This window comes from Anolis carolinensis, unplaced genomic scaffold, assembly GCF_035594765.1.
Source record: "Anolis carolinensis isolate JA03-04 unplaced genomic scaffold, rAnoCar3.1.pri scaffold_13, whole genome shotgun sequence".
In the NCBI taxonomy this organism is placed as follows: domain Eukaryota; kingdom Metazoa; phylum Chordata; class Lepidosauria; order Squamata; family Dactyloidae; genus Anolis; species Anolis carolinensis.
This window is the reverse complement of record NW_026943824.1, coordinates 18,039,515-18,059,135: the sequence shown is the minus strand read 5'-3', so window position 1 is coordinate 18,059,135 and position 19,621 is coordinate 18,039,515. Positions and strand designations below refer to the sequence as shown.

The following is a 19,621-nucleotide window of genomic DNA, read 5'->3' as shown; positions in this document are numbered from 1 at the left end:
ACGGTAGTCGTCACAACAATAATAAACAAGCAGTCAAAGAAGAACATGCCCTGGCAGAATATGGAAAGCCAAGTGAAGAACCTGCTTTGATTGAAGTCAGAAATCAGAGACTCCTCAAATCACAGCAGACAAAGAATCAGTACAAGAAAACCGCACTACAAACTAGAGCTGACAGCTGGCACAACAAAACATTGCATGGGAAGTTCCTTGAAAAAAGTTCCTGTTACACCTGGAGGGAGGAACGAAGTTGGTTCATGCCTGCCTTAGTGAATAGGCACCAAACTGCAGCATTGGTCCGAGACCAGAGCGTGGGTTTGCACCATGGCTCAGGAGGCTTTCTTCCCACTTACCTGCTTGAGCCGCCTGATCTCCTGCTCGAGCTCCGTTTCCCGCGTCCGGCTGTTGTATTCCTGGAGGCCGATGCTGCTGCTCCTGCCCCTTCGCTGCTCGGCCTCCAGCTTGAAGAGCTGCAAGTGTTCCAGCTGTTTCCTAAGGTCTTCAATTAGCTGCGAAGCAAGGAAACAACAACACAAGAGGGCTATTATTTTTGTAAAATGCCACTTGTTTCTGTCTCATAGACACACAGCAATGCTGAGTATGAAGAAGCAAACAAGCCTAAGTACTATAGTACAGGCATGGGCGAACTTCGGCCCTCCCTCTGGGTAACTCAGTGATGGGCAACCTTTTGCGCTTGGTGTGTCAAAATTCACCAAAAAAACCTAGCATGACTTGAGTGGTGTGTCACTTTGAGAAAAAAACCATAATTTCACAATATGTATAGTTTTTTGTTTTGGTTTTTTTCATGTCAGGAGCAACCTGAGTTGCTTCTAGAGTGGGAGAATTGGCCGTCTGCAAGGGCGTTGCCCAGGGAACATTGCCCGGATGTTTTGATGTTTTTACCATCCTTGTGGGAGGCTTCTCTCATGTCCGCGCATGAAGCTGGAGCTGACAGAGGGAGCTCATCCGTGCTCTCCCCGGGTGGGATTCGCACCTGGCAGCCTTCAGGTCAGCAACCCAACCTTCAAGTCACAAGGCTTTAATCCCCTCGGCCACCGGAAGCTCCTAATATGGATAGTTTATATTTATAGGTTTTTTTAATTTATTGAATATAGTTACGTATTACAATTATATATTTTTGTTATTTATATATGTATAGTTTAAATAACAAAAATTTATAATTGTAATATATAACTGTATTTAATAAATCGAAAACTATTTACTACCATTATTTCCATGTACAACAATCTATGGGACCTCTTGCCGTTTCCATGCTGATTTCATAGACTCATAGAATCATTTCTCTCTATTCTAGTTTCAATGTAGTCATGAATAATGAATAATATAAAAATAATATAATAGTAATAATATAATATACTACAATAATAATAGAATAATAGAAATTTTATAATAATAATATAATAATAATATATATATATATTATATATAATATATTATATATAATATAATAATAATAATAATAATAATAATAATAGAAATATATATAATTAGATGTAATGTGCATAATTCCCATGGAGTAAACAACAAAACCACTGGACCAAATCACACCAAATTTGGCCACAAAAGACATAGTCATCCAATCCATCTGCATGTGGCAGCGTGTCATCAAAAATGGCTAGGCGTGTCAGTGCTGACACGCATGTCATAGCTTGGCCATCACAGAGGTAACTGGACTTCAACTCCCATGATTCCTTAGCCAGGATATAAAAACAATAAATAATACCGTATATACTCGAATATAAGCCGACCCGAATATAAGCCGAGGCACCTAATTTTACCACGAAAAACTGGGAAAACATTTGTAAGCCGAGATACCAATAAAATTACATTAATTGAGGCATCAGTAGTTTAAATGTTTTTGAATCTTTTCATCAAACTGTAATTTAAGATATGACTGTTCAACTCTGGTTAAATCATTATTTTCATCTTCTTCAATGTAAATGTGCTTATGTATCCTTTTAATAATAATAGAGTAAAATAATACATGTCAATAATAATAATGATGATGATGATGATGTTGCCGTCCCAGGTGACAGTCACATTGACGAAAAACAACAGGAAAAACTCAGCCGCTATCAGGACCTCAAGATTGAACTTCAAAGACTCTGGCAGAAACCAGTGCAGGTGGTCCCGGTGGTGATGGGCACACTGGGTGCCGTGCCAAAAAATCTCAGCCGGCATTTGGAAACAATAGACATTGACAAAATTACGATCTGCCAACTGCAAAAGGCCACCCGAATGGGATCTGCACACATCATCCGAAAATACATCACACAATAATAGACGCTTGGGAAGTGTTCGACTTGTGATTTTGTGATACGAAATCCAGCATATCTATCTTGTTTGCTGTGTCATAAAAGAATAATAATTATAATAATTATAATAAGTAAAACAAGCAGTCAAAGAAGAAAAACATGCCCTGGCAGAATATGTAAAGCAAAGTGAAGAACCTGCTTTGATTGAAGTCAAAAATCAGAAACTCCTCAAAGCACAGCAGACAAAAAAACAGTACAAGAAAACCGCACTACAAACTAGAGCTGACAACTGGCACAACAAAACATTGCATGGAAAGTTCCTTGACAAAATTATTTTATTATGCTGTGTCATAATAAAATAATAATAATAATAATAATAATGGGACAGTTTTGTGGCCCTGATTAGTGGTGGACTCAACTGACCTCCTGTGTGGATTCTTTCTCCTTCTGAAACTGGTGTCTCTCTTGGTTCAGCTTGTCTCCCAGCTTCCTCTTGTTCTCTTGCTCCTCATTCAGCTGCACGGTGAGATCTTCTATTTCATCCAATAACTTGCGCTTTTCCTAAATCCAGCGAGAGAAATCACCAAAGAGGAACGTTTGGTCAGTCTGGCCACCAGCCTTCACATTCCCCCTTTCATAGGCATTCATGATGATTATGTGTATTTATTATTAATAATAATAATACAGTGATACCTTGACTAAAGAGTTTAATTCGTTCGTTGACCGAGCTGTTAACTCAAAATGTTATATGTAATCTCCAAGTGTATTTCCCCATTAAAAGGCTATTAATCCATTCCAGCCCCCCACCGAACCCCCACCCATTTTTTGTTAAGGAAATATTTTTTATAAATAAATAATGAATAACTGCACATTATTTTATATATATATATATATATATATATATATATATATATATATATATATATACACACACACACTACTAGCTGTGCCCGGCCACGCGTTGCTGTGGCAAAGTGGTGGTGGTATTGGTTAAAAATTGTTGTGTAATTTTTATTTGACGTTATTTGCAATTTTTTATTAATTTTATTGTAAGTTATATTTTTATTTCTTATATTTTATTATTTTCTTGTATTATTTTTAGTTATTTCCTGTCATTATAGTATTTTATTGTATTAATCTTTTAGTGTTTTTTATTATTTTTAATTGGGTTGCTAGGAGACCAAGTTGGAGGAGCTTAGCCTTCTAACTGGCAGCAATTGGATAAAAGCAATTATTCCTCTCTCTCTAATTAGGACTTTATTTTCCTTTTCTTTTTGTTGTATCAACCTAGAGGCGTGGATGATGGGTTGTGTTGTCAAATTTCGAGGTTGGGGGGCTTGTAGTTTTGTTGTTTTGTGGGTCGCCGTGATGCCATCACTCTTTTATATATATAGATATAGATAGATATTTATAGTACATAATATAATCTATCTATATATATATAAAAGTGATGGCATCACGGCAGCGGACAAAACAACAAAAGCAAACACCCCACAACCTCGAAAATTGACAGCACAACCCCTCATCCATGCCTCTAGGTTGATACAACAAAAAGAAAAGAAAAATAAAGTCCTAATTACAGGGAGAGGAATAATTGTTTTTATCCAATTGATGTCAGTTAAAAGGCTAAGCTCCGCTCACTTGGTCTCCTAGCAACCCACTCAGCCCAGGAGACCCTTTACCTTAACCAATTCCTCAATACTTTATTTCCCATACTTCTCGAACAATGATGGGCAACCTTTTGCGTTTGGTGTGTCAGAATTCAGCAAAAAGCCTAACATGACTTGGGTGGTGTGTCACTTTGAGAAAAAAAAACACCATAATTTCACAATATGTATAGTTTAAATAACAAAAATATATAATTGTAATATATAACTGTATTTAATAAATCAAAAATTATTTACTACCCTTATTTCCATGTACAACAATCTATGGGACCTCTTGCAGTTTCCACGCTGATTTCTCTCGGTTGTAGTATCAATGTAGTCATGAATAATGAATAATATAATAATAATATAATAGTAATAATATACTACAATAATAATAGAATAATAATAGAATGATTATATATATATATATAGTGGTGGTGGTATTGGTTAAAAATTGCTGTGTAATTTTTATTTGACGTTATTTGTATTTTTTAATTAATTTTATTGTAAGTTATTTTTTTATTTATTATATTTTATTATTTTCTTGTATTATTTTTGGTTCTTTTCTGTTATTATAGTATTTTATTGTATTAATTTTTAGTGTTTTAAATTATTTTTTTAGTGCTTTTTATTATTTTTTATTGGGTTGCTAGGAGACCAAGTTGGAGGAGCTTAGCCTTCTAACTGGCAGCAATTGGATAAAAGCAATTATTCCTCTCTCTCTAATTAGGACTTTATTTTTCTTTTCTTTTTGTTGTATCAACCTAGAGGCGTGGATGTTGGGTTGTGTTGTCAAATGTCGAGGTTGGGGGGCCTGTTGTTTTGTGGGTCGCCGTGATGCCATCACTCTTTTATATATATAGATATGTATGTATGTATGTAATGTGCATAATTCCCATGGAGTAAACAACAAAACCACTGGACCAAATCGCACCAAATTTGGGCACAAAAGACATTAGTCATCCAATCAATCTGCATGTCAGCAAAAATGGCTAGGCGTGTCAGTGCTGACACGCGTGTCATAGGTTGGCCATCACTACTCTAGGCAAACGCGCATATGACTGCAGCCCATTTGCTTCTATTCCTAGAGACAAAACCATGACATCTCTACTCTCAGAAAGTGAGAGGCATCTCACCTCCTCCAATCTCTCAATATTGGCTTTTAGGCAAGGAACACAGGAGCGCAGTTCGCTGTTCTCATCATCCAGCTGTTGCAATCTGCAGCAATACAAAAAAAAAAACACACACACACACACACACACTTTAATAGGTAGAAAAGATTCTTCCATCTCTTTTCTGAGACTAGCCCAGTGGTGACTCACAAGGTGTCTCTTTTTGGACGGAAAATCCAGGCAAAATTAATTTATATTGCTATTGACCATTTTGGGCGTATTATTGATACTATGTCGTTGTATCAATAATAATAATAATAATAATAATAATAATAATAATAATAATAATAATAACTGTGGTCAGCAAAGAATACACACAAAGGGCCAGAAAAATTCTCAAAAGCAAGCTCAATGGAGGCAACGCCATCAAGGCCATAAACACCTGGGCCATACCTGTCATAAGATATACAGTAGACTCTCACTTATCCAACATAAATGGGCTGGCAGAATGTTGGATAAGTGAATATGTTGGATAATAAGGAGAGATTAAGAAAAAGCCTATTAAACATCAAAATAGATTATGATTTTACAAATGAAGCACCAAAACATCATGTTATACAACAAATTTGACAGAAAAAGTAGTTCAATGAGCAGTAATGCTATGTAGTAATTACTGTATTTACAAATTTAGCACCAAAATATCATGATATAATGAAAACATTGACTACAAAAATGTGTTGGATAATCCAGAATGTTGGATAAGCAAGTGTTGGATAAGTGAGACTGTACTGCTCGCATCATAAACTGGACACAGATGGAACTGGACAATTTGGACAGAAAAACAAGAAAACTCATGACCATTCATCATTCACTGGATCCTCGCAGTGATGTTGACCGGCTATATCTGCCTAGAAGATCAGGGGGCAGAGGACTCTTACAAGTCAAACAAGCCGTCAAAGAAGAAGAACATGCCCTGGCAGAAGATGGAAAGCAAAGTGAAGAACCTGCTTTGATTGAAGTCAAAAATCATAAACTCCTCAAAGCACAGCAGACAAAGAATCAGTACAAGAAAACCGCACTACAAACTAGAGCTGACAGCTGGCACAACAAAACATTGCATGGAAAGTTCCTTGACAAAATTGAAGGAAAAGCTGATAAGGAGAAGACCTGGCTCTGGCTCACGAATGGGACCCTGAAGAAGGAGACAGAAGGCCTGATCCTTGCAGCCCAGGAGCAAGACATCAGGACAAAGGCTATTAAGGCCAAGATCGAAAAATCAGCTGATGACCCAAAATGCAGACTGTGCAAGGAAACGGACGAAACCATGGATCATATCCTCAACTGCTGTAAGAAAATCGCACAGACAGACTACAACCAGAGGCACAACTATGTGGCCCAAATGATCCATTGGAATTTATGTCACAAGTACCACCTCCCAGCAGTAAAGAACTGGTGGGATCACAAACCTGCAAAGGTCATGGAAAATGAACACACAGAAATACTTTCAGATCCAGACTGACAAAGTTTTGGAACACAATTTCACAGTTGTGGAAAAGAAACAAGTTTGGATCTTTGATGTCGCCATATCAGGTGACAGTCAGATTGACGAAAAACAAGAAAAATTCAACCATTATGAGGACCTCAAGATCAAACGGAAAAGGCTCTGGCATAAATAAGTACAGGTGGTCCCAGTGGTGATCGGCACACTGGGTGCCGTGCCAAAAGATCTCAGCCGGCATTTGGAAACAATAGACATTGACAAAATCACGATCTGCCAACTGCAAAAGGCCACCTTGCTGGGATCTGTGCGCATCATCCGAAAATACATCACACAGTCCTAGACACTTGGGAAGTGTTCGACTTGTGATTTTGTGATACGAAATCCAGCATATCTATCATGTTTGCTGTGTCATAATAAAATAATAATAATAATAATAATAATAATAATAATAATAATAATAATAATAATAGAGAATCATTCGAAAATACATCACACAGTCCTAGACACTTGGGAAGTGTTCGACTTGTGGTTTTGTGATACGACATCCAGCATATCTATCATGTTTGCTGTCTCATAATAAAATAATAATAATAATAATAATAATAATAATAATAATAGTACATCACACGGTCCTAGACACTTGGGAAGTGTTTGACTTGTGATTTTGTGATACGAAATCCAGCATATTTATCTTATTTGCAATGTTATACAACAACAACAACAACAACAACAACAATAATAATAATAATACATCACACAGTCCTGGACACTTGGAAGTGTTCAATTTGTTATTTTGTGATACGAAATCCAGCATATCTATCTTGTTTGCTGTGTCATAATAAAATAATAATAATAATAATAATAATAATAATAATAATAATAATAATAATAGAGAATCATTCGAAAATACATCACACAGTCCTAGACACTTGGGAAGTGTTCGACTTGTGGTTTTGTGATACGACATCCAGCATATCTATCATGTTTGCTGTCTCATAATAAAATAATAATAATAATAATAATAATAATAATAATAATAATAATAATAATAATAGTACATCACACGGTCCTAGACACTTGGGAAGTGTTTGACTTGTGATTTTGTGATACGAAATCCAGCATATTTATCTTATTTGCAATGTTATACAACAACAACAACAACAACAACAACAACAACAACAACAATAATAATAATAATACATCACACAGTCCTGGACACTTGGAAGTGTTCGATTTGTTATTTTGTGATACGAAATCCAGCATATCTATCTTGTTTGCTGTGTCATATAATAATAATAATAATAATAATAATAATAATAATAATACTACATCACACGGTCCTAGACACTTGGGAAGTGTTTGACTTGTGATTTTGTGATACGAAATCCAGCATATTTATCTTATTTGCAATGTTATACAACAATAATAATAATAATAATACATCACACAGTCCTGGACACTTGGAAGTGTTCGATTTGTTATTTTGTGATACGAAATCCAGCATATCTATCTTGTTTGCTGTGTCATAATAATAATAATAATAATAATAATAATAATAATAATAATAATAATAATAATGATGATGCAACAAATGGAGGATCTTGTTTGCAGCCCTTCTATCAGCCTCTGCTGTTGCTGCCGTCTCCCAAATATTGCACTTTTCACACAAAAGGTCCAAATTCGAGCCCCAGTCATCATTTCTCAAGCGATCCGTGATGGATCCTTACCGGGCTTGCAGGTTCTCGATCTCGATGCTCTTCTCCCGCTCCATTTTGCAGAGAAGCTCCCTCTGCTTCCGGACTTCTTCCATGAGGACTTCATCCGATTTCAGCTCCTGCTCTTTCAACTGCTCCTCCAAGGCGTTTGCTCTAACCAGAAAAAGGAAAAGATTTGGAGTGAGTTTCAGTTTCCAGTGGATCTTTCTCATAGAGTCACACCAGAGGATCTAGAACAGGCATGGGCAAACTTCGGCCTTCCGGATATTTTGGATTTCAACTGCAGACTTGATCAGCACGCCTTCTCTGTTAGGGTATAATGAAGCTCTGTATGTGTTAAATCAGGGGTCCCCAAACTAAGGCCTGCGGGCTGGATGTGGTCCTCCAAGGCCCTGTCCTAAACTTTAGACTTAGAGTTGACCTAAGTCTACCTGGTCTTTGGAGGTCTCTTTGCTTACTTATGGCCTTATGAAATCGTCTAGGTCTCTGAGGGTCTCTCTGCTTAGCTACGGCCTTATGAGACCATCTAGATGGCCTTTGAGGGTCCCGTTCCTTATCTATGGTCTTCTGGTGGCCGGATGAGATCATCTAGATGGCTTTTGGAGGTCACATTCCTTACCTATGGTCTTATGAGACCATCTAGATGGTCTTTGAGGGTCTCTTTCCTTATCTAAGGTCTTCTGATGGCCTGATGATATCATCTAGATGGCCTTTGAGGGTCCCTTTCCTTACCTATGGTCCTATGAGACTGTCTAGATGGCCTTTGGGGGTCCCTTTCCTTATCTAAGGTCTTCTGGTGGCCGGATGAGATCATCTAGATGGCTTTTGGAGGTCACATTCCTTACCTATGGTCTTATGAGACCATCTAGATAGTCTTTGAGGGTCTCTTTCCTTATCTAAGGTCTTCTGATGGCCTGATGATATCATCTAGATGGCCTTTGAGGGTCCCTTTCCTTACCTATGGTCTTATGAGATCATCTAATGGCCTTTGGGGGCCCCTTTCCTTACCTATGTCCTTATGAAAAAATCTAGATGGTCTTTGAGGGTCTAAGGTCTTCTGGTGGCTTGATGAGATCATCTAGATGGCCTTTGAGGGTCCCTTTCCTTATCTATGATCTTCTGATGGCCTTATGAGATCATCTAGATGTTTTTTGAGGTCCCTTTCCTTTCCTTTTCTATGATCTTATGGGACCGTCTAGATGGTCTTTAGAGGTCTCTTTGCTTACCTATGGTCTTATGAGATTAAATAAAAAACTACACTGCTGATCACAACATGCAGGAGCTAATCTAGGTCAGCAGGTAAGCAATTAAGTTTAGACTACACCCAGTGTAAGTGTGTGAATTTTGGTTTCGCTTTTCCTCTTGGGAGAAGAGGCTGGAGAAGCCATGCTCTGCATTTTGCAGTGCTTTTTGCATCTTGAAATGCTTACAAGGGGTATGTAAGTTTGTTTTACTATAATATTTATGTTTCGATGCTGCACTGCAAGTTTATATTTGGACTATGCTGTAAACAGTAAGTTTATTTTCTTTTCCAATTGTGTCTTTGCTGGACTGGGCTGAATTCCGCTTGAAGCGCAACGTTCTCAGCCTTCACCCAAGTCACCTGAAGCAGCCCGACCACGTACCTGTGCACCAGCTGAAGGTTTTCCTGCTTCAGGCGGCTGTGCTGCTCCCCGTTTGCAGCCGTGTCCTTTTCCAGCTCCGTCACCCTCTTCTCCAGGAAGATCACCTGCGGAGAAAGGCAACCCAGCCGTCAGAGCAGGGCCAGCCCTAGGTAATTTTCAAGTGTAAGCGAACAGTATTTTGCCACAAATGGGCAGCCAGGACTGGGATGGGCGGAGTTATGAGCTCTGAGGTAGAGCTGAGCTTCTATCCCTGTCCTGGATGCAGGGGGCGGGGCTACAGGAGGGGGCGGGGCCTCTTCCCAAGTTTCTGACAGGGCTGAACCTCTATACCAGGGGTCCCCAAACTTTTAAAACAGGGGGCCAGTTCACGATCCTTAAGACCGTTGGAGGGCCGGACTATAGCCGGCCACCAAACAATAATAATAATAATTAATAATAATAACAACAACAACAACAACAATAACAAAGAGGGTTGGAAGAGACCCGTTAGGCCATTGAGTCCAATCCCCTTCTGCCTTTGTGCACCGAAAGAACAAGGAAAGCACCCCTGACAGATGGCCACCCAGCCTCAATGTTTAATAATAATAATAATAATAATAATAATAATAATAATAATAAAGAGGGTTGGAAGAGACCCCTTGGGCCATTTAGTCCAACCCCCTTCTGCCTTTGTAGACCAAAAGCACAAGCAAAGCATCCCTGACAGATGGCCACCCAGCCTCAATGTTAATAATAATAATAATAATAATAATAATAATAATAATAATAATAATAAGGGTTGTAAGAGAAGAAGAGACCCTTTGAGTCATTTAGCCCAACCCACTTCTTCCCTTGTGCCGTGGGGGCCGGATAAATAGCTTCGATGGGCCGCATCCGGCCCCCGGGCCTTAGTTTGGGGACCCCTGCTCTATACCCTACCACGTGTTCTAACAAGTGCCTCAGGGGAGGTATATAGAGGCTCAGCCCTGTCTCATGCTCTTGGAAAGAGGCCCTGCCCCTAAGTCCTAAAAGGCCTCTTAGGAGAGGTAGAGGCTCAGCCCTGTCTCAGGCTCTTGGAAGGAGGCCCCGCCCCCTTCCCTAGCTCCGCCCTCTGTGTCCCAACAAGTGCCTCAGGAGAGGTATAGAGGCTCAGCCCTGTCTCAGGCTCTTGGGAAGAAGCCACGCCCACTCCTCTAGCTCCGCCCCCTGTGTCCTAACAGGTGCCTCAGGGGCTCAGCCCTGTCTCCAGCACTTGGGAAGAGGCCCCGCCCCTGCCCCTAGCCCCACCCTTTAATCCTAAAAGGCCTCTCAGGAGAGGTATAGAGGCTCACCCCTGTTGGGCTCTTGGAAGGAGGCCCCGCCCCCTTCCCTAGCTCCGCCCTGTGTGTCCCAACAAGCGCCTCAGGAGAGGTCTAGATGCTCAGCCCTGTCTCAGGCTCTTGGGAAGAAGCCACGCCCACTCCTCTAGCTCCGCCCCCTGTGTCCTAACAGGTGCCTCAGGGGCACTCTCTCCCGGGCTCCCTCAGGTCAAGAGAGAATGCTTCTGGAACATGGCCAGACAGCCCGGAAATCTCACAGAACCCAATCTGCCCATTCTCTGTGTGCACTATGGCCCTTGGATGCGCTCCCGCTGACCTTGTCGGTGATATCCTCCTCCAGGCACTGGGTGTTGTTCTGGAAAGGCTCCTCCATGGCATCGACCACAAGGCTCCCGGTCTGGTGCAGGTGCCTGAAAAAGACAGAGAAGAGCCCGATCCAGAGAGAGAAGGCGCCAATCCAGAGAGAGGGCCATCCCGTGCAGAGCAACATCGCCATCGGAAGAATCATTGGAGCCGAGAACAGGGTCACACTTGCGCTAGCCTTTCCTTCCCTTTTTTCTGCAGCGGGTTCCACAGCAACACCGTCTTTCAAAAGTCCACTTTGACCCCAAAGCAGTTGTTTTTAAATATACACACACACATGTATATATTCACTGCACTTTGGTTACATAGCTAACGGCGGCTGTCCACCCATTACTGTCTTCTCAACTGAGCAAACACTCCGGCACCGATATGGAATGGCAGAGCACCCGGTGAGTGCCAGGTATTCATGCTTATGAACCCTTTCCTTTTGCTCTTTGGAATATGGACAGATAGTGATCTGGCTTTTCTGCCACTTCAGGTGCTTTTGATCTTCATTGCTGCAATATATCTATATATATAAAAGGGTAATGGAATCACGGCACCGGACAAAACAACTAAACTAAATGCCCCACAACCTTGAAAATTGACAGCACAACCTCTCATCCACGCCTCTACATTCATACAACAAAAAGAAAAGAAAAATTAAGTCCTAGCCACAGCAACGCGTGGCTGGGCACAGCTAGTATATATATATGTATATATGTAATGTACGTTTTCCCCATGGAGTAAACAACAAAACCACTGAACCAAATCATATCAAATTTGGCCACAAAAGACATAGTCATCCAATCTATGTCTTTCAATCAAAAAAACCTAGAGAAATAAGGTCCAAATAACAAAAAAAACAAAAACCAATTGTTTACTACGCATGCGCAGAGACCACCCGGGAACTGAAACAACTACATTACCCAGAGGACCTCGTAGCTGTGCATAGAAGCTAATGCCAATTTTAAAATATGTTGCCATGGTGGACCAGCCTTGCAGTTTTGCAGCTTCAAGGCCAGTTTGCTTCCATGGGATCTTTGGTTGGCCACATTGAATACCACTGAACAGCCTGATAGCTTCAAAGCCAGGCTGCTTCCTTTTAAAAAAAAAAATAATTAAATTTTTATACTACATCGAAAGAGTGAGAACAACCGAGGTATAGAAAAGTAGGAAAAAGAAAGAAGAGTAAAATCTACAGAAATATAGCCCACACACAATCAAAGGGGGGGAAAAAAGGATGTGACTTCCATTCCATCTTCTTGGATAATATTTTCTTATTATTCAAAAATATTTTTTCTTACTAAAAAAAGAAAGCAAAAAATAGTAAAATTGCCAGGCAGCTTCCTAACCAGAGGGATCCTAACTACCAGACTACGCCACAACAACATGTGGCCAGGCACAGCTTATATTATATTTCTATCTATCTATCTATCTATCTATCTATCTATCTATCTATCTATCTATCTATATAAATATAAGTCCCCCCTCGGGGGTTAGAAGGGCGAGATATAAATGCTATATTATATTATATATATATATATATATATATATATATATATATATATGCCACTTCATGTGCTTCTGATCCTCATTGCTGCAATATATATTACAGCAATGAAGATCAAAAGCACATGAAGTGGCAGATATATATATACATATATATATATAATTTATTTCTCGCCCTTCTCACCCCCGAGCAGGGACTCTGGGCGGACTTACAATTAGCATCATTAGATGCTGGACAAATCAATATAAAATATAGTGTATAAAAACAATTACAATTAAAATAAATAACATTAATTAAAACATCCATATATATAGATAGATAGATATAGCTATAGATATATATATATAGATATATAGATATAGAGCCCCCGGTGCTGCAGGGGGTTAAACCACTGAGTTCCTGAACTTGCTGACCGAAAGATTGGCGGTTCAAATCCGGGGAGCCGAGTGAGCTCCCACTATTAGCCCCAGCTTCTGCCAACCTAGCAGTTTGAAAACATGCCAATGTGAGTAGATCAATAGGTACTGCTCTGGGAGGAAGGTAACGGCGCTCCATGCAGTCATGCCAGTGGCCACATGACCTAGGAGGTGTCTATGGACAATGCCGGCTCTTGGGCTTAGAAATGGAGATGAGCACCAACCCCCAGAGTGTGAGTAGATCAATAGGTACTGCTTCGGCAGGAAGGTAACGGCGCTCCATGCAGTCATGCTGGCCACATGACTTTGGAGGTGTCTATGGACAATGCCGGCTCTTGGGCTTAGAAATGGAGATGAGCACCAACCCCCAGAGTGTGAGTAGATCAATAGGTACTGCTCTGGTGGGGAGGTAATGGCGCTCCATGCCGTCATGCCAGTGGCCACATGACCTTGGAGGTGTCTATGGACAATGCCGGCTCTTGGGCTTAGAAATGGAGATGAGCACCAACCCCCAGAGTGTGAGTAGATCAATAGGTACTGCTTCGGCAGGAAGGTAACGGCGCTCCATGCAGTCATGTCTATGGCCACATGACCTAGGAGGTGTCTACGGACAACGCCGGCTCTTGGGCTTAGAAATGGAGATGAGCCCCAACCTCCAGAGTCAGACACGATGGAACTTAATGTCAGGGGAAACCTTTACCTCTAATATATTATATTAAATTATATTATATATCGGCACTCTGGGGAGAAAAGGCTCTCCTGCGGAAACCACAGGCATTTTCAAGACGTCTTGACAGTGCCACTCTTGCAGTCCAAAGGTGGTTGTTTTATGGCACGACGTTCAAGCCAGACATTGATCAGCTGTTAACCAGTAATGGGTTTATCATAGATAGGGTGTTCCAAGTCTCTACCCAAACGGAAATATATCAGGGTCCTTTTTCCTGGAGTGAAAGACATTGCCAAGAGTGAATGGCTGTCTCCAAGTAAACAGGAGCCTGCCTCAATCTGGCACTTTCCATAGAAAGCTGGATAGACATCTATCTATATATATAAAAGGGTAATGAAATTTCGGCCTAGGACAAAACAACAAAACTACACATCCCAGAAACACTAAACTTGGCAGCACAACCCCTCATCCATGCCTCTACGTTCATACAACAAAAAGAAAAGAAAAATAAAGTCCTAATTAGAGGAAGAGGAATAATTGTTTTTATCCAATTGCTGCCAGTTAGAAGGCCACTTGGTCTCCTAGCAACCCACTCAGCCCAGGGGACAGGCAGAGTTAGGCCTCACTTAGGCCTCTTCCACACTGCCTATAAAATACAGATTTATCTGATTTTAACTGGATTATATGGCAGTGTAGACTCAAGACCCTTCCACACAGCTATATCACCCATTTATAATGGACTTAATGTCAGGGGAAAACCTTGACCCTTGACCTTAACTACCACCAGTTCCTCAATACTTTTTTTCCCATACCACTATACTTCGCCACAGCAACGCGTGGCCGGGCACAGCTAGTATATATATAAATGTAATGTGCGTTTTTCCCATGGAGTAAACAACAAAATCACTGAACCAAATCACATCAAATTTGGCCACAAAAGACATAGTCATCCAATCTATGTCTTTCAATAAAAAAACCTAGAAAAATAAAGTCAAAATTTCAGAGGACAAGGAAGAGCCGTTCTCCCCCTGCCTGCCAGTCAGAAGGGTAGGCCCCGCCCCCTTTAGGCCCGCCCCTTTCGTGTCATAGCAATCCCCTCGGCCACAATGGTGCCTGGGAGACAGCCAGGGTTCACTTAAGCCAGCTAACACCTCCCAACAAAGGATACCCCCAGGCAGGAAGCAGCCAGGCTTTAAAGCTGAAAGCAAACTCACAGCAACTGAAGCCTATGTTGTTTTTGTTTGGCGAGGTAAGGATAGATCAGAGGTTATCTATTTTTTTTAGTTTTCTTTATTCTTCCTCTTTTTCTCTCAGCATTTTTGTGCTTCTGCTCCAGATTTCTTTTCTTGATTCATTTTTTAACTTTTAATGTAACTTTTTAAATAAAGTTGTTATTATTATTATTTTTTAAAAAGCATCATTTCCATCCTGTAGTAAAGCTGACTCAAATCAATGTGTTGTCGAAGACTTTCATGGTCGGAATCACTAGGTAGCTGTGAGTTTTCTGGGCTGTGTGGCCATGTTCCAGAAGCATTCTCTTCTGATGTTTCACCCACATCTATGGCAGGTCTGTTGGAAACGCAGCAAGTGGGGTTTATAAGTCTGTGGAATGAATGATTCCGACTGCTTTCATGGTCGGAATCACTAGGTAGCTGTGAGTTTTCTGGGCCATGATCCAGAAGCATTCTCTTCTGATGTTTCACCCACATCTATGGCAGGTCTGTTGGAAACTCAGCAAGTGGGGTTTATAAGTCTGTGGAATGAATGATTCCGACCGCTTTCATGGTCGGAATCACTAGGTAGCTGTGAGTTTTCTGGGCCATGATCCAGAAGCATTCTCTTCTGATGTTTCGCCCACATCTATGGCAGGTCTGTTGGAAACTCAGCAAGTGGGGTTTATAAGTCTGTGGAATGATGTCCAAGGTGGGAGAAGGAAAGAACTCTTGTCTCCTTGAGGCAAGTGTGAATGTTGCCATTGGTCATTTTGGTTAGCACTGCACAGCCTTGCAGCTTCAAATCCTGCCTGCTTCCTGCCTGAGGGCATCCTTGGTTGGGAGGTGTTAGCCCTGATTGTTTCCTGCTTGAAATTCCATACAGTCCGGAAAACTCACAGCAACGCAGTGACTCAAATCACTTTTATTATCTCTACAACTCACTCGCTTGCTTTCTCCCGCGTCTCTGAACAGCAAGACCCAATTCTGCCACTTTATATACATACCTGCAAAGGTATATCCACTTTGATAAAAAGATATATGATCAAGTTACTGTATAGCAGGCATGGGCACACTTTGTCCCCCCCTTCAGGTGTTTTGGACTCCAACTCCCACCATTCCTAACAGCTTCAGGCCCTTTCCTTTCCCCCCTCAGATAAAGCAGGGTATACATAAACATAATCTATCTATATATATAAAAGAGTGATGGCATCACGGCAGCGGACAAAACAACAAAAGTAAACACCCCACAACCTCGAAAATTGACAGCACAACCCCTCATCCACGCCTCTAGGTTGATACAACAAAAAGAAAAGAAAAGTAAAGTCCTAATTAGAGGGAGAGGAATAATTGTTTTTATCCAGTTGCTGCCAGTTAGAAGGCTAAGCTCCGCTCACTTGGTCTCCTAGCAACCCACTCAGCTCAGGGGACCCTTGACCTTAACTACCACCAATTCCTCAATACTTTATTTCCCATACCACCATACTTCGCCACAGCAACGCGTGGCTGGGCACAGCTAGTAATAATAATAATAATTATAACTATAATATGTAATAATTACTGTGGTATTATAATAATAAAGAACAATATAATCTCTAAAACCAGGACAGTAAACAAAGAGCAACACTCTGAAAGCAGGGAAATTGGGAATTCCAGAAAGGAAACAATCAGGGAAAGCTAACACCTCCCAACAAAGGATTCCCCCAGGCAGGGAGCAGCCAGGCTTTGAAGCTGCAGGGCCATTACATGCTAATCAAGGTGCCTAACTGCAGCATTCCTACCTGCCACACTGAGACTATTAATTGCTATTCAACCTGGCCAACCAAGAATTCCACAAGGTAGAATGGTTTTTTGTTAATGGTTTTAAATGTTAATGGGTGTTAATGGTTTTTAATGTGTCGCTGTTTTATTGATCTGTTTGGCATTGAATTTTGCCGGTTGTTGTAAGCCGCCCTGAGTCCCCTCAGGTGAGAAATGTTGTAAATAATAAATAAATAAATAAATAAATAAATAAAAAGCGGCCAGGCTTGCAAGCAGCAAGGCTATTCAGTGCTATTCAACCTGGCCAATCAAGATTTCCCCCAGGTGGAATACCCCCAGGCTTTGAAGCCCATCCCATTCAACTTGGCCTAGCAAGGATGCCCGATGTAGAAAGCAGCCAGGCTTTTACGCTGCAAGGCTATTCAGTGCAATTCAATCTGGCCAAACAAGGATTCCCTGACAAAGGAAGCAGCCAGGTTTCACAATGGCTCTTTGATTGAGGGTGTGACTCCAGCCACTCCAGAAAACGGCCAGGCTTTGAGGCTGCAAGGCTATTCACTGCTATTCCACCTGGCCAACAAAGGATTCCCATAAGCCACAGCAATGCGTGGTTGGGCACAGCTAGTGATAGTAATAAATATAAGTTGATTTAAAAGCGGGAAAACCACCTTGAAGTGGAGTTCTCCATTCTCTACGACAAAAGAGAACCATGCTAAGGGAAGCCCATCTCCCTGAACTAAACTTTCAACCTCTACAATGGAAGAGCTGGATTTATTTTGTTTTCGGGTTTTCAAAAGGAAAGCCAGGGACTACATCTCCCATAAGGAAGAAACAAGCTAGCAGCCGATATACGATTCAAAACGATTTTTTGGACATGTCTAATAGCCACCTGTGCAAAGAAAGCCGCCCGAGTCCTAAGAAGGAAGAGACAAGAGAACGAAGCGTTTGCGTACCTTGCTATCTTCTTGCTCGAGAGCCTCTTATTCGGACTGTGGAAGGAAAAGAGGAAAACGAAGTCAGGGAAAGCCGACACCAACGAGCAACAGCGAAACAGGAAATAGGCGAAGACAGAGCAGCGAGGCCATATCCTTTACAGTTAACAGCACAGAAAACATAACAAAAAAACAGCCCGCAAAACACAGCACGCCCCGGCAAAACCTGGGCAGAGGCCACACGCACACACAGTTTTAATAGCAGTTTCATATCAGAACCGAGTGGTGTCCGACGAAACGTCCGTGGCTCCGCTCGCAGCTCAAATGATCGTCTCTCTGCTCTGAAAACAGATATCCTGGCTAAGAATAGAACTGGAGTTTGGTGGGACTTTGGCCCAGGACACCAGCTCACATTCAAACACACCTGTCGGCTCATGCCTCAAGAACGCACCAAAAGACTACTACATACACAGGATACACCGAACATAACTGGGTTGTATGTGCTTCAGGAAAAAAATCCCACAATACAAAGGGGACACCTAAGGCAGGCATGTCCAGGGTCCAATTGCGGCCGATGTTCAAATTTCCACCAGCTCGCAGCCTTGGTCATAAAAATCCTTGGTAATTTTACTGGTTCATAATTTAATTGTCAGCTAGTGTCACTGCAAAGAAGTTGTGTTAGCAGTTGTTCCTTACTGAACACCTATCAGCAGGTGACAATATAAGGAGGATGAAGAAATCCATCTTTCTCTCTCCTGCGTGACTTTCTCTCTCCTGCTTTGCAAAAGAAAACACACTGTTAAGGGAGGGTAAGAGGGAAATATATCATATATTGCAAGCCTTGGTCTTGACCCCATTATAGGGAGGCTTTTTTCAGTTCAAAAAAAAGGGCTGAAAAACTTTGAGTATATATGGTAATGATCAGCTAGTGTCATTGCAAAGGAGTTGCGTTAGCGATTGTTCCTTACTGAACACCTATCAGCAGGTGACAATATAAAGAGGATGAAGGAATCCATCTTTCTCTCTCCTATGTGACTCAGTGTATCTTTCTATAAGATTAATGGATATATATTTTTCTTCTTCCTGACTTACAAGGGCTTCTCTCCCTTTTCAAAACATTACCTTGGTTAAGAGCGAGGGGGGCTTTGCAAAAGAAAACACACTGATAAGGGAGGATAAGAGGGAAATATATCATATATTGCAAGCCTTGGTCTTGACCCCATTATAGGGAGGCTTTTTTCAGCTCAAAAAAGGGCTGAAAAACTCTGCTTATCTTCAAGTATATATGGTAATTATCAGCTAGTGTCATTGCAAAGGAGTTGTGTTAGCGATTGTTGTGTTTCAACTGACAATCAAACCAAGTCTTGTAAACCCGACAAATCAAATATTAAAATCAAATACGGTCCAGCAACCCGTTTTTCCATTTTGTATGTTTGATCTCAGTCTAAAATTGAAATTGAGATTTTTTTTTCATTTTTGATATCTGATTCAAAATCAAACATAGAAAAATTCCAGGATATATAAAATCCAAAATCGATTTGAACCAGGAACCAGGAACAAGAGAACTCTTGATTTGAACCAGGAACAAGAGAACTCAGGCTTAGCT

General features: G+C 40.9%; 1 protein-coding gene across 4 annotated transcripts in view; it reads right to left on the bottom strand.

Annotated features, from left to right (window-relative positions):
- The window catches only part of rab11fip3 (RAB11 family interacting protein 3), a 102,571-nt gene that overhangs the window by 4,384 nt on the left and 78,566 nt on the right, over positions 1 to 19,621 (bottom strand). For all 4 annotated transcript variants that reach the window (XM_062964192.1, XM_062964194.1, XM_062964193.1 and 1 more), the window contains 7 exons: positions 18,037 to 18,072; positions 11,490 to 11,583; positions 9,876 to 9,979; positions 8,263 to 8,403; positions 5,059 to 5,140; positions 2,697 to 2,834; positions 351 to 506 (listed from right to left, as the gene is read on the bottom strand). In XM_062964192.1, coding sequence (XP_062820262.1) covers positions 351 to 506; positions 2,697 to 2,834; positions 5,059 to 5,140; positions 8,263 to 8,403; positions 9,876 to 9,979; positions 11,490 to 11,583; positions 18,037 to 18,072 — 751 coding nt within the window. The remainder of the gene's footprint in view (positions 1 to 350; positions 507 to 2,696; positions 2,835 to 5,058; positions 5,141 to 8,262; positions 8,404 to 9,875; positions 9,980 to 11,489; positions 11,584 to 18,036; positions 18,073 to 19,621) is intronic.